This window comes from Procambarus clarkii, chromosome 94 (assembly GCF_040958095.1).
Source record: "Procambarus clarkii isolate CNS0578487 chromosome 94, FALCON_Pclarkii_2.0, whole genome shotgun sequence".
Classification (NCBI taxonomy): Eukaryota; Metazoa; Arthropoda; class Malacostraca; order Decapoda; family Cambaridae; genus Procambarus; species Procambarus clarkii.
The window spans coordinates 13,538,707-13,554,121 of record NC_091243.1 but is presented as its reverse complement, the minus strand read 5'-3'; the positions used below and the strand labels follow the sequence as shown (position 1 = coordinate 13,554,121).

The 15,415-nt window shown below is 45.1% G+C and overlaps 1 protein-coding gene and 1 long non-coding RNA gene across 2 annotated transcripts in view; both read left to right on the top strand.

The window, feature by feature from the left end:
- The window catches only part of LOC123747209 (uncharacterized), a 46,690-nt gene extending 38,243 nt beyond the window's left edge, over positions 1 to 8,447 (top strand). Inside the window, exons 2-8 of the mRNA XM_045729244.2 lie at positions 4,164 to 4,340; positions 4,534 to 4,665; positions 5,371 to 5,484; positions 6,580 to 6,663; positions 6,938 to 7,069; positions 7,387 to 7,508; positions 7,903 to 8,447. Coding sequence (XP_045585200.1) covers positions 4,164 to 4,340; positions 4,534 to 4,665; positions 5,371 to 5,484; positions 6,580 to 6,663; positions 6,938 to 7,069; positions 7,387 to 7,508; positions 7,903 to 8,029 — 888 coding nt within the window. The 3' untranslated portion in view covers positions 8,030 to 8,447. The remainder of the gene's footprint in view (positions 1 to 4,163; positions 4,341 to 4,533; positions 4,666 to 5,370; positions 5,485 to 6,579; positions 6,664 to 6,937; positions 7,070 to 7,386; positions 7,509 to 7,902) is intronic.
- Positions 8,448 to 8,501: 54 nt separating this feature from the next.
- LOC138359929 (uncharacterized) lies at positions 8,502 to 13,628 on the top strand. Its single transcript, XR_011226159.1, has 2 exons — positions 8,502 to 10,870; positions 10,950 to 13,628. It is a non-coding gene; the product is annotated as an uncharacterized lncRNA (long non-coding RNA).
- Positions 13,629 to 15,415: the final 1,787 nt, after the last annotated feature.

Sequence of the window (15,415 nt, the reverse complement as noted above, 5' to 3'; positions counted from 1 at the left end):
AGAGAGAGAGAGAGAGAGAGAGAGAAATATATGTAGTTGATATAATAGAGGAAAATAGGAGGAGAGTCATTAAGATAGACGACAAATGGTTAGAAAGACTGGGGGTCCAAGAGCTAAGAGCTCGGTCCTGGAAACACTAGTACAGAAGTAGATAAAGTAAATAAGTGTACACCCTTAACTCATGCATGCGTTAAGCATGTCAGGCTACAAAATAGAAGAACAAAAAGGGATATGATCACCATATATAAAATAGTAACGGGAATCGACAAAGTAGACGTGAAGGAATTTTTGAAATGAGCAACTTGAAGCACACGCGGCCACAGCTTCAGAGGTGAGGAAACAAAGGTGCCGGAAAAATATTAGAAAGTTCGCTACTGCGGAGAGAGTTGTCGACGGTTGGAACAAGATAAACGAGAAGAAGTTGGAGGCAAAAACCATCAGGAATTTCAAAGTGTTATATGAGAAAGATCACTGGGAAGACGAGCGTAGCTCTCGTCCTGTAACTACACTTGCGTAATTACACACCAAAATGAGAAGTCTCCGCGTCTCGTCCTATACACAGAGACTGTTATGTTTAACCTTAAAGAAAGAAGGTGACTGCGTCACATTGCTCCGGTCATCGCGCGGCGCCACGAAGTCCACCAACCAGGAGCAACTTTTGCGTCACTGACTCAGGTGGAAGACCTCAGGAGAAAGTTGACATCCGGGAGGATGTGACGCCGACGTGAATCAGGCAGCGCCGGCGGCACCATCACGGAGGGGCGCTCTTGATTGGTGAGAAGAGAGGGGGGGGGGGGGAGGAGGGGCGCTCTTGATTGGTTGGAAGAGGGGGGAGGGGGAGGAGGGGCGCTAGGCGTCGTGGAGGGCGGTGCTCTTGGTCACTGAAAGAAATGGGGGAAGACACTATTAGGCGCCGAGAATGGGGGGAGGAGGGAGGTGCTTTTCGTTAGTGAAAGAAGTGGGGGGGGGGGTTAATGGAACAGACGTAAGATGGGACGGGGGGGGGGGGGACGGGGGCGGTGAATATTAGAGTTGTAGTGTTTGGGCAGTACCGGGAGGGGAGACGGGGAGGGATAGGCTGCTTAACACACACCCATTTCACTGAAGACGGCGTAGACAGCAAGATTGACTTACATGAACGGAGAGTGACACCGGAAATTTGGAGTGTCTCCAAACAGAGACCGCCCCGAGTGTGGCCACATGTGCACACTAGCGTACACACAGCACATGTACACACTAGCGTACACACAGCACATGTACACACTAGCGTACACACAGGACATGTACACACTAGCGTACACACAGCACAAGAAGAGCTGGAGGTCCCATGAGAGCAAGACACCGTAACATGATCTAAGGACAGTACCTCACATGATCACTTGTGATCAAATAATGCATTTTTCAAGTTGCTATAATTCTTACTTCGTCTAATGACAGTTATGCATTGCATATGTTCATATGACAGTTATGATGTTGTTTTGTTGTTATTGTTTTAGATTCAAGTACTGGGAACAAAAAGTTGCAAGTAGCACGGGCTATGGTGAGCCCGTTGTGGACTTACCTGGCGCAGGAGCCAGGCACCCCAGCCAGGCACCATATGTGCGCGTTGTCTGCCCCTCCTCACTGAGAGGGGGGGGGTCCAGCCACCCAACACCCCCCTCTTGAGTGAAAGTATTGCCAGGTGTGTACCTGGGGTGTGACGGGTGTGCGACCGGGGTTTGACAGGTTTGTTACTGGGGTGTACCTGGGGGTGTGACAGGTGTGTGACAGGTGTGTGCCAGGGGTATACCTGGGGTGTGACAGGTGTGTGCCAGGGGTGTACCTGGGGGGTGAGAGGTATGTGCCACGAGTGTACCTGGGGGGTGTGCCACGAGTGTGCCAGGGGTGTCATGCCCCAGCAGAGCCTCACAGCCAACTTTCACCACCAGCAGGACATCATTACACACTAGCGGTGCACCACACAGAGGCGTGTATGGTGGGCGGGGCCAGTGAGGCGGCACTCACCTAAACTTTCCACAGTATAGTAAACAATAGTTTAGCCGTGTACTAACTTGTCTCTCAATACAACAGGTAATATCCAAGGACAGCTTGGCAAAAAAGAGTTACCATACACAGGAACATATGAACTTTACTTCTAAGGATTTTGTAGAGTGCTTATGACAGAGTTCTTAACATGAACACAAGAGTATTCCATCCTGTGTTCCTTGTCTTAAAACACGAAAACTTTCTCAATTTTCGTATCATTTTCCTAATGGATATTTACGCATAACCAAATCATGTGATTTTGTGATTATTTTTGCACAAGAGTATTCACTTCCTGAAGAGGAGAGGAGGATGTTGTTGTTCGATATTCGCTACTCAGAACAATAAGTTCCAGTAGCACGGGCTATGGCGAGCCCGTAAGTTGAGGCTCTTTGGAGCCATTATCTGTATCAATGACTGATACTAGAGATCTGGCGGTATGAGAGGAGGAGAGACGCTCTTTTAAAGCGTTCACACTTGCTTGAGTGACGTACACACTTCAATGACACGGAGAGTGACGTACACACTTCAATGACACGGAGAGTGACGTACACACTTCAATGACACGGAGAGTGACGTACACACTTCAATGACACGGAGAGTGACGTACACACTTCAATGACACGGAGAGTGACGTACACACTTCAATGACACGGAGAGTGACGTACACACTTCAATGACACGGAGAGTGACGTACACACTTCAATGACACGGAGTGATATTCTGGAGAGATACAAGAATTTTGCACCAAGATTGTAACTTCTTGCTGAATTGTCTGAATGTCTATTGCAACTTATGTCTATGTACTTCATCATAAAAGTATTTATGTGTACGTCTGGTATCATTTTGCATGTGTAAAGGAAGACATGTACTGTATGTGTTTATCGACCAGACTGTTCAGTAATATGTTGAGTGTTTGTATATATAACATTTTTATAACACAAACTTATTTCAAATTCAATTTCAACTTCCCTCTCTTTCTCCGGGAAGGGGGGGGGGGTGAGATGGGACGGGAAGGGGCTGGGTGTAATGGGACGGGAAGGGCTGGGTGTATTGGGAAGGGAAAGGGCTGGGTGTATTGGGAAGGGAAAGGGCTGGGTGTAATGGGAAGGGAAGGGGCTGGGTGTAATGGGACGGGAAGGGGCTGGGTGTATTGGGAAGGGAAAGGGCTGAGTGTAATGGGAAGGGAAAGGGCTGGGTGTAATGGGACGGGAAGGGGCTGGGTGTAATGGGACGGGAAGGGGCTGGGTGTAATGGGACGGGAAGGGGCTGGGTGTAATGGGATGGGAAGGGGCTGGGTGTAATGGGACGGGAAGGGGCTGGGTGTAATGGGACGGGAAGGGGCTGGGTGTAATGGGAAGGGAAGGGGCTGGGTGTAATGGGACGGGAAGGGGCTGGGTGTAATGGGACGGGGAAGGGCTGGGTGTAATGGGACGGGGAAGGGCTGGGTGTAATGGGACGGGGAAGGGCTGGGTGTAATGGGAAGGGAAGGGGCTGGGTGTAATGGGACGGGGAAGGGCTGGGTGAGGCGCGGAAGAGCCCGATATCAGCGACATAATGATGCAAATGTTAGAAAGTTGATGATGACAGTGGTGAGTGAGTGAGTGAGTGAGTGAGTGAGGCGAGGGGTAACTGCGTCATGTGTGAGGAAAGACGCACCTTTCATAACTAGTGAGGCGGGCCGCTAACACCGGAGAGTGTTAGCACACAATGGCTGCCACCACTCTTGTCAAAAACATTTGCTGCACAACAATGGGAAGTAATTATCAAAGTCAATACATAGACAGTTTCTAACGTCAAGCTTCACTGTCAAAATTTAGTGTGACTTTCACTGTACTTCCGTTAATGTTTTGTCTTGGACGAGTTGACTGAGAACGTGGTTAGTGGTGTCTGATGTTGCTGTATCTGATACCTGATACCCAAGAGTATCAGGTCGACCCTCAGCCTCCGTCAGATGGGGCTTCTCTTCACAGCCTTATGTCATCACCACCTGTACCATACTTCTCTCTTCATCTCTCCATCACAATCATGCTTCATCTCTCCACCACAATCATGCTTCATCTCTCCACCAGCTTCTGTCTCAACAGCACAAGTTCCCTCTTCGCCAGATTGTCTCTAACGAGCACCTCTTTCTCCTGCAGATGATGACCCGTCAGATGATTGGTGCAGCCCTGGTGACGCTGCTGGCCACCTCCCTCGTCACCTCCACCTTCGCCGCGTCTGTGGAGGCGCAGGAGGCGCAGGAGGCGCGCAAATTCGTCTCTAAGCCCAACGATATCAAGAAGCAGCAACAGCTGCAGCAGGCTAACGTTAAGAAGGTAGATAGGAAGGTGCATTATTTAATGCTGATAATAAGAGATAATATAATTAGGAACGATATTCCACTATATAAGGGAATTAATGAGGAATCGTGCAGAAATAACTTTAAGAATTGAGCTTGAATGAAGGTGATATAAAGTAGAGGAAGTGGTTGATGAGAGCCCCGGCTGATGTGGTGTTGTGGTGTTGCAGGAACAACTGCCTAATGACGGAGGGTTCAAGTGGGGTAACCTCCTGGGCATGGTGATGCAGCTCTTCATCGGAGGACCTCATGCTGGACCCAACGGCGCTTCAGACAAGATGGACTACCTCACCCAGCTCACGGTAAGGCCCTTGCTGGTCTTGGTGGCCACACACTCAAGTTCTCTCACATTATAATGATATGCACAGACCATATTTGAACATGTACACTTGGTTTATCAAGGACTATTTGGTGTGGGAACTCCTAAAATAGTTTTGCGTTCATGTTCACATGTTTTTATAAAAGCTACTTTAGTGAAGTAAAGTCTTTGTCGTGGGAGTGTGGTCGACCCGGCCACAAGATTATATTTATCTTCAAAAATTTTGCAACTGTTTCATTACTCATATTTCTTTGACCACAGTCATTTAACGTCAGTGTTCACGCCTTGAACTGCAGTAACAAATAAACACTTCATTAATATAAGGACAAAGGAAACTGCAAAAGGTGTTCTGATCAGTAAGAGGCAGCTCCTAGTTACTTCTACTCAGACTCATTCACGTATGTGTAACCTACGCATAAAATAATCCAGCGATCCTAAGTTTATTATTACCCGGTGAATTGTACCATGAATTAACAACCCTGTTTACAGATCAGTATTTACCCAGGTCATTCCTGAATCTAATTTTCTCCAGATTATATCCAGAGTTTCGAGTTGTATTTTGTGTTGAGGATAAAAATACGGCTTTTTATAAATTTTGTTATACCATTTCATACATTTACGTACTTTGAACGTGTTAAGCTTTACTGCTCGCCTGTGTTGAGAATATAAGAGTGCGTTAACCTTACAGACAGGAGAGTTCTCGTGGTCCAAGTTGTTCTCCCTGGGTGTCCAAATGGTGCTCAGCGTCTTGGGAGGAGATAATGGTGCCATTGACAAGATGGACGGTGGATCTCCAGTTGAGGTGAGCCCTACAAGTGTCATTTCGTATATGCCAATATATACTTGTATTCAAGATTACCAAGTGCTGACGACGGTGTATACAATCATCGTGAACACAGTACACATTTCTCTTGTAAGATCTTTATCAAAGACCTCACAAGGAAACGTCATCTATTAGACTGGACTCGTCATGGTGCGCCTCCACAAAGAGGAGGACTGTAAACTGTTGACAAAGCCAGAGGTACGGGAGGAGAAAGTTTGAGCCCTCGCCTCACTATATATTAGAGGGCGTAATGACAGAGCAGTAGACTGCTCATATGGGAGCATTATGAGAGAAGAGTGTGCAGGTGTGCACAGTCAACAGTTATACTCTCACTCACCAACATTCTTGTAATAAATCAGGCTGTATTGCCATCCATATTTCTTAATTTAATTAAGTGCCACCAAGATTCACTGGAAAGTTTTATTTAATAATAAAAGTAATCGTCAGAGAGAACTCAAACATCAATTGAGACCCCCCCCCCCCCGCCCACCTGATGTACTAATACAATTGTACTCGATATTATATTATATAAGATCTTACATATATTTTATTAATATTATCAAATAACAAATATTATAATAACCAAAAATTGTCGAAATGTATGTAATAATAACAAACTTTACAACTTGTCTACACAAAAGACAAGTCATATAAGGTAACCCGTGTTAGTGTATACACTCAGGCCGCGACACACAACCTCTACCCCAAACGCTTCTCTTCACATGTACAAAGAAATCCTATTAACGTGATGTATAAATGAGTAAATCAGCAGGAGGCACGATGAGGATTTGAATCCTCCTCATGACTCCTACTGATTTCCTCATTGATACATCACGTTAGTGTGATATCTTCGTACACTATTCTCATTCTACGACTATTATGACGCCTGGTGTACAACTATCACTGCTAGTCTTAATACGAACACAACCCGTCTCTTCATATTTCCTCTAGTCTCCTCATTGTAAACAGTTTTATCCCCGTAGCTCATGCTTACCCTCCCCGTGTTAACCTGTTAACCTTGTTTGCTTTCCTGTCAATTGTGGTAAAGTTAGTACATTGTGTGGTATCCTCCAGGGCATCCTGACTGCTGTCATCTCCTACCTCACCGGCTCCAACGACCCCAAGGAAGTGGGCGTGATGGCCAAGCAGGCGTCTGAGGTGAGTTTCCAGGCAGATGAGTAATGTACGATGCTCAGTATATGCTAGGTATATGTTTACCGTGGTGAGATACTACGCACAGTAATTGATACTATTATAGCATTCCTGCACAGGTCATCAATTATTCTGAGGTACAATGTTTAGTAGCTTAAGTAACACACGTGTTGCATTTTGTCCGCATATATGTGAATGAAGTGAATGTATACCCGCATGTGGCGTCTTTAATATAATGAGTGGGATTTCTAAACGTAATTTTTGGTGGGTGTTGTTGTAGCTGTTCGGTCTGGTGGTGACCCTTCTTGATGCCCTGCGCACCAGCTTCTCCCAGAGGTCCTTCGAGGCCAGGAGCCTCGGCACCACTGATCCCCTCGCTGACGCCGCCGTCGCCGCCACCACCATGTTCAAAGTGAGATCTTTACTTGTGTGTCACACCTCTCCCATAAGTTCCCGTCCTGCTCCCCTGAAGGTTCTCCCAAGCCCTCATGACATCAGTGCATCTAGCCTGGAGTCACGTGTCACACATCCATAACTTTTATAAGTATAATATAAGTAGGACAATATTACTAAGAGAGTAATTACAATGAAGATTAGAAATTTACAAGTAAAATACGTGCAAATAATTAGGCATTTTAAACTATTTGATTACATGGCCGTAGATTACACGCCTGTCTACTTATCATGTTGACATGTTACGATGTATCATGTGGCCCTCTGTCCTGCCAGAGCTACATCAAGACCTACGAGACCGAGGACGACATCTGCATGCAGAAGTACCTGTGTGAGGCCAACTCCGACTGTGTCTACGGCACCGGCGACACTGGATACCTCTTCTGCCAGATGGGAACGTAAGCTCTATACCTCTCTAACTGGGGCAAGGAACTTGGCTCTTTACTGTGAGAAGGAATTCTTAGAGTTTAACAATTGAGTAGTTCCTCATGTAATTTTGTATATATATTTTGTTCCTCCCCCCAAGTTTTTTTCTTTAGTTGTTTCATTTGTTATTGTCTTTAAGACCAGTTTTCCTTTTCTACATTGATTTTCTTGTTGACGCGTATCTTGCCCGAGCGCCTCTACCTTACCTAGTCCTGGGGTTGTTGTTGTTAAAGATTCGCTACCTGGAACAAAGTTCCAAGTAGCACGGGCTATGGTGAGCCCGTAATTGTGGCGACAGGTATTTGAAAATTTTAGTCCTTGGGTCTTTTGGCGCGCTCTGTCCTCACTCACTGCTTCATCCTGCAGTTATGGCGTGAGCTACTTCCTGGAGCGTTCCACCTACACTCCCTTCGAGATCTACAATGACGCCGGCAGGAGGGGACGAGTAGGCGAAAACTGCCAGGAGATCTTCAATGAGTGTAACGACTTCTAAAAACTGGTTGATGCAGGTGCGAGAAGCTTGTGGCTGGAGGTAGCCTCGTCCACCGGCCAGCACATCACTCTCCGCCAGGATCACCCACTTGCCCCCCAAACTCTCAAAAGATCAGTGTCTACCTTCATATTCAACTGACCCACGCTACATGTTGTAGATATTTTTTTAATTTACAGCCATTACTGTAAGGCTGCAATATATTTATTATTTTGACTGGAGCTCTGAAGTTCTAGATGACATAGGCATTGACCATTACAAGGCCCACAACACACCCACACGGCCTAACCAACGCACCTCAATGCCAACCATCACTATAATGGTTACCGGCGCACCCTTTAACTAGACATTGTTACTCGTTTGTCCAAGTTAGAGCTATTTATTTTACATTTATTTAAACAATATATATATATATATATATATATATATATATATATATATATATATATATATATATATATATATATATATTAAACAGGCGAATTCAAAAGTTAGTTTAGATTATTTATTGCTAAAGTATCGTATTTATTCCTCCAGGATCAGCCATGTCCTCTTGTTATCACGCGACTTGACACCGTCCTTACACTTGACACCGTCTTTACACTTGACACCGTCCTTACACTTGACACCGTCCTTATACTTGACACCGTCCTTATACTTGACACCGTCCTTATACTTGACACCGTCCTTATACTTGACACCGTCCTTACACTTGACACCGTCCTTATACTTGACACCGTCCTTACACTTGACACCGTCCTTATACTTGACACCGTCCTTACACTTGACACCGTCCTTACACTTGACACCGTCCTTATACTTGACACCGTCCTTACACTTGACACCGTCCTTATACTTGACACCGTCCTTACACTTGACACCGTCCTTACACTTGACACCTGCCTTACGCTTGACACCTGCCTTACGCTTGACACCTGCCTTACACTTGACACCTGCCTTACGCTTGACACCTGCCTTACGCTTGACACCTGCCTTACGCTTGACACCTGCCTTACGTTTGATACCAGCCTAATACCTGACACCAGCCTCATGCCCGACACCAACTTTACGTTTGACACCAACTCTACGTTTGACACCAGCTTTATGCTTGACACCAGTCTTACGTTTGACACTAACCTTATGTGTCTGTCCCATCCTGTAGCTGCGTCTGCATCGACAGTGCTCCTTGGACAGCTAAAACTTGACAGCCTTCCCTTTGCCACATCCTTATGCTTGACCTTATGCTTGACACCAACCTTATACTTAACTTCAGCTATTACGCTTGACACCAGGCTTACATATGACATCAGTCCGACACTTTGATACTATCCCTTCTCTTGACACTAATCCTACGCTTTCACGTCAACCCTGCGTCTTGACACCTGCAGGCATATGTTTGAGACTAGCCAGGCCTACTCCTGACGGCGGAGCGGCACTTAACACCCGCTCAACACCCGTCAAATACCGTACGCTTGAAGCCCTCGCTACTACTGACACTAACCCTCCACTGGACACCACCAGCGCCATCACCTGACACCAGCCGTATCAACCGTCACTAGCCCAGTTACCTGACACCAGCCCCATTGCTTGACACCATTAAAATCGTCTGACACTATCTCCATCACCTGACACCAGCCTCATCACTTGATTCCTGCCCAATCACAAGCCTTATCGCTTGACACTATCCTCATGGCTTGACATCAGCCTGACGCTTGTCATATGACACACCAGACCAATGCTTGACATTTGACCCATGCTTGATTATTGACACCAGCCCGACACCTAATACTTGAGACCAGCTCGACACTTAATACTCGCCACCAGCGTGATATATAATATTTGACACCAGCCCGACACCTAATACTTGACACGAAATCGACATATATTTGACACCAGCGCCGCACTTTAACCAACACTAGCCTGGTTATTGACACTAGTTCAACACTTAAACACTCATCCTACTCTAACACTGGAGATACGCCTAATAATTAACACCAGACCAACGCTTGATATATGACACCAGCCTGATGCTTCGTACCTGACACCAGCCTGATGCTTCGTACCTGACACCAGCCTGATGCTTCGTACCTGACACCAGCCTGATGCTTCGTACCTGACACCAGCCTGATGCTTCGTACCTGACACCAGCCTGATGCTTCGTACCTGACACCAGCCTGATGCTTCGTACCTGACACCAGCCTGATGCTTGACCTAACGATTAACACCAGCCCATTTATTGCCACAAACTCGACACTAGATACCATCCCTAAGGTTGATGTCAGTGTGACACGACACTAGTCCGACGTTGTCTTACCAATATGACGAGAGCTCCGACACCAGCGGCACTCACAACCTACTCTCTTTGACGACGACCCTCACACAACGACACTCACACGACGACCCTTACCAGACGACCCGTCACACGACGACCCTTACTAGACGACACTCACACGACGACCCTCACACGACGGCACTCACACGACGACCCCTCACCTCACGACGACCCTCACCAGACAATCCTTACTAGACGACTCTCACATGACGACCCTCACACGACGACACTCACAGGACGACCCTCACACGACGACCCTCACACGACGACCCTCACACGACGACCCCTTACTAACCGACCCCTCACTAGACGACCCTCACACGACGACACTCACACGACAACACTCACACGACGACCCTCACCAGACGACCCCTCACTAGACGACCCTCACACGACAACACTCACCAAACGACCTAACACTATAGACACATTGAGCACGGTGCGAGGGCTGGAAGGTAGGTGGCTGTATCAGGTGTGTTGGGGCTGCGTCAGGTGTGTTGGGGCTGGGTCAGGTGTGTTGGGGCTGCGTCAGGTGTGTTGGGGCTGGGTCAGGTGTGTTGGGGCTGGGTCAGGTGTGTTGAGCTGGGTCAGCTGGCGGGAGTGACCGTAATATCCACCAACAAATACTCATACACATTTGTCAATGCTCAAATATCCTTAGTGTGCGGAGTACTTATTAGAAAACAGTCATAAGCTCATATCTTAAAATACTCAAATCAAATTAGAGTTTCTTCCTTATAAATGACAGTAAACAAGCTTGAAAAAAATGTTCCATATACTTCGTTGTGTGTACTGAATTTTATATTTTATTTAATACCGATATCGATGAGTTCCCGAAATTCGGATCAAAAGTTATTCAAATTCAAGATCAAATTTTTCTTCTTCTGAAAATTAGAAAATTGATAGAAGAGTGACCAAACTCGTTATTTTCCACAAATGTTATCAGACGCGCTTATATCACCATTGCCATAATTGATCTAATTCATGACATTTTATGAATAAAATTATCTTCCCAGTAAGCAATAATTGTTATATCGGCTGTTGATCATTGTAGGAACTTAAAAGGAAAACTCAAATGTGGTGGTTATCTACGGTGGTAAACGTCAGTTGATGGCAGTGAGTGATGGTAGCCGGGAACGGCAACTGGCGTGTGTAGCAGTGAAAGGGTTAACTCATCAGCCGCCTTCATACCCTGGTTGTGACAACATAATTTACTCATAACACATTTGCGTGCATTTGAACATTTTACTGAACAGCGCTTCACTCACTTCCTACATTAAAAGCGCTAAAGTATATATACAAATAATTTCCAATGACACCAGAACACCTAATATAACTTATCCTAGGCCTAATTATGAGCAAAATAATAATATATAATAATATTAATTCATAGTTGAGAAAATACCGTTTTCGATAAGTGCTAAAAAATTCTGGAGTGCGTGTTATGAAACTGACGGCTGGAGCCTGGCCGAGTATACAATGAGTTCTACTCACTCTAGAGTGACTCACGATAATTATTAAGCCCCCCCCCCTGTTACCTAGCAGTAAAATAGGTACCTGGGTGTTAGTCAGCTGTCACGGGCTGCTTCCTGGGGGTGGAGGCCTGGTCGAGGACCGGGCCGCAGGGACACTAAAAAGCCCCGAAATCATCTCAAGATAACCCTGGACCTATCCCCCTGTAATATTTCTCTTTTGTTATGGCTAAAAACATAACCCGTTTTCATTTCGTGTATAGTAGTAAATCCTGGGCACTGGCGGACACCACCCACACCACGACTGATCGGTCACGGAGTTGTGTGAGTCAGAGCGCGAAGGTCCGCGTGGTCCTGGAGGAAACCAGAAACGCACATTATATTTGCTTTAGCTTAAAAAAAGAACAATATCAGCACTCAGTAACCTAGTGGTTATTTAGCGACGCTGGAGACGGATGGAGAAGATGGCTGATGGATGCTGAAGCTGTCTACTGCTCCTGAGCTCAGTACCAGACCCTCGCTCCTCGCTCTGGGAGTCGTGTCCTCACTGGAGGTCGTCTCTGTCACCATGACCCAGGGAGAGCAACGACCGTACAATAGGTCGTCTCCCTGGGTCGTCAGGACACCTACTCCGTCCTGCTTCTTGTCTTATTTATTTATTTGTTAAGTTTAAATACTTTATATTTGTTCCCGCTGGCGGGCTATAACAGGAATATAAAAATACAAAAAAAATATATATATATATGAAGGCAGTTTGCTGACTGTGTGAAGGTCCTGTTGTCTGGTAATAGATCATTTCACTCGAGCTACACGTGTGTGTGTTCTGGTATACAGGAGGTGAGATAACATGCCACACCTGACTTGTCAACGTGTAGTGACATGACACACCTGACTTGTAAAATGTGATTACATTTAAAATTGAAGTACACCTGATTAGCCACACTAAGATGGCATTTTACTCTTGACGTGACATGCTGAGGTAACATGACACACCTGATGTGACACACCTGACGTGACACACCTGACGTTGTGCACCAACTGGACTTAAATAACTCAGCTTCGCCGTAAATTTGATAACAGACTTCAAAGGAGCTCCAAGTTAGGAGTTAGTTCATGGGTTGAGAAATTATACAATTTAATCAGTTCTATTAAAGTTACAGCACAAGACTGTTAGTTAAGACCTGTCCCACGGACCTGTTGTGGCAGCACTAATGATGCCTCTACCTCATGTCTTCATGACAGGTCAAGTTGACAGGTCGTGGTCTGGTGCCTTCGTGTCAATATTAACTGGGTTGAGGTCATGTATGCCACCCATGTGTGTGCCTTGACAGAAATCCTGGTGGCGGGACCCCCAGGTATCAGGGTTCAGTAATAAACAGGTGTTCACAATAGGTCCTTGCTCCAGGTGCTCGAGTTGACAGGTGCAATAGTCCGGTGGTGGTAGGCTTGACGGGTCTACAACAGGCCTAGACCCGCTGGGTAGTGTGGGCCACCACACCTCTGCACACGTGTTAACTCGCATGTTTAACTCAAACACCTACACTCACTAACACTTTTCTCCACCAAGTCCCTAACTTAAGTTCAATCAAGTGTAGCGATGAGCTCAAACTAACATTCTAAATCTGTTGCAATTGAGGCATGACAAATCTCTGACAGCTATGGCATAACTATATAACGAGTGCCATGACAGTTTTAACAAATATGTTCAACTATGACAACTGTGTTAATTGTGACAAATGTGTATGTGGTTTTGCAAACTGAAATATATGACAACTGAAATAAATATGACCCAACTTTACGGTAACTTTGTTAAAACTTTATTACACACTGACACAATATGCGACAACTATTGCACACTGACGCATCTAAGCCTCTAACTTGTAGTGTATAACTGTGACACAACTGTACTCATGACAAAGCTGTACAACTATGCCACAACTGTCATCATCAACCTGTCCTCCTAAGGTTCTCCAACGTCAAGAAACTGTCGTATTAAAGTGCCTTATCCTAACCCACCAGAGGACCAACTAAGAGAAAACGGGACATTATATCAATTCGCGAGTCGCTACCATTTTCTAGTACGACGATTTTTGGCCTTAGGTAAAGTGTACGTCAAAATGCGACGTTCTATTAGGAGGACGGATTGGTACCAAAATCATGACAACACTGTACAACTATGCCACAACTGTACGATAATCATGACTAAACTGTACAACTATGCCACAACTGTACGATAATCATGACAAAACTGTACAACTATGCCACAACTGCACGATAATCATGACAAAACTGTACAACTATGCCACAACTGTACGATAATCATGACTAAACTGTACAACTATGCCACAACTGTACGATAATCATGACTAAACTGTACAACTATGCCACAACTGTACAAAATTATGAGAAATCTGTACAAACAGCTATGGCCCAAAAGGGCAGTAATCAGAACAAAACTGTACAACTATGGCGCTCATGTACAATAATCATGGTAGAAGTATCTGACAATATTTATGCGATAACGCAGCTGTCAACCAGGACACACGTGTAACAAATGCCACAGCTGTGCGACAACTATAAAAAAAATGTTCAACAGGTGTAATACAGCTCTAAGACAGCTGCACAACTGGAAGACAACAATGACAGGCCTGGATGATAACCATGACAACTGTACTGCTGAGACAACTGTAAGATAACTATGACAACTGTACTGCTGAGACAACTGTAAGATAACTATGACAACTGTACTGCTGAGACAACTGTAAGATAACTATGACAACTGTACTGCTGACACAACTGTAAGATAACTATGACAACTGTACTGCTGACACAACTGTAAGATAACTATGACAACTGTACTGCTGAGACAACTGTAAGATAACTATGACAACTGTACTGCTGAGACAACTGTAAGATAACTATGACAACTGTACTGCTGACACAACTGTAAGATAACTATGACAACTGTACTGCTGACACAACTGTAAGATAACTATGACAACTGTACTGCTGACACAACTGTAAGATAACTATGACAACTGTACTGCTGACACAACTGTAAGATAACTATGACAACTGTACTGCTGACACAACTGTAAGATAACTATGACAACTGTACTGCTGACACAACTGTAAGATAACTATGACAACTGTACTGCTGACACAACTGTAAGATAACTATGACAACTGTACTGTTGACACAACTGTAAGATAACTATGACAACACTACTGCTGACACAACTGTAAGATAACTATGACAACTGTACTGCTGACACAACTGTAAGATAACTATGACAACTGTACTGTTGACACAACTGTAAGATAACTATGACAACTGTACTGCTGACACAACTGTAAGATAACTATGACAACTGTACTGCTGACACAACTGTAAGATAACTATGACAACTGTACTCCTGACACAACTGTACTGCTGACACAACTGTAAGACAACTATGACAACTGTACTGCTGACACAACTGTAAGACAACTATGACAACTGTACTGCTGACACACCTGTAAGACAGCTATGACAACTGTACTGCTGACACACCTGTAAGACAGCTATGACAACTGTACTGCTGA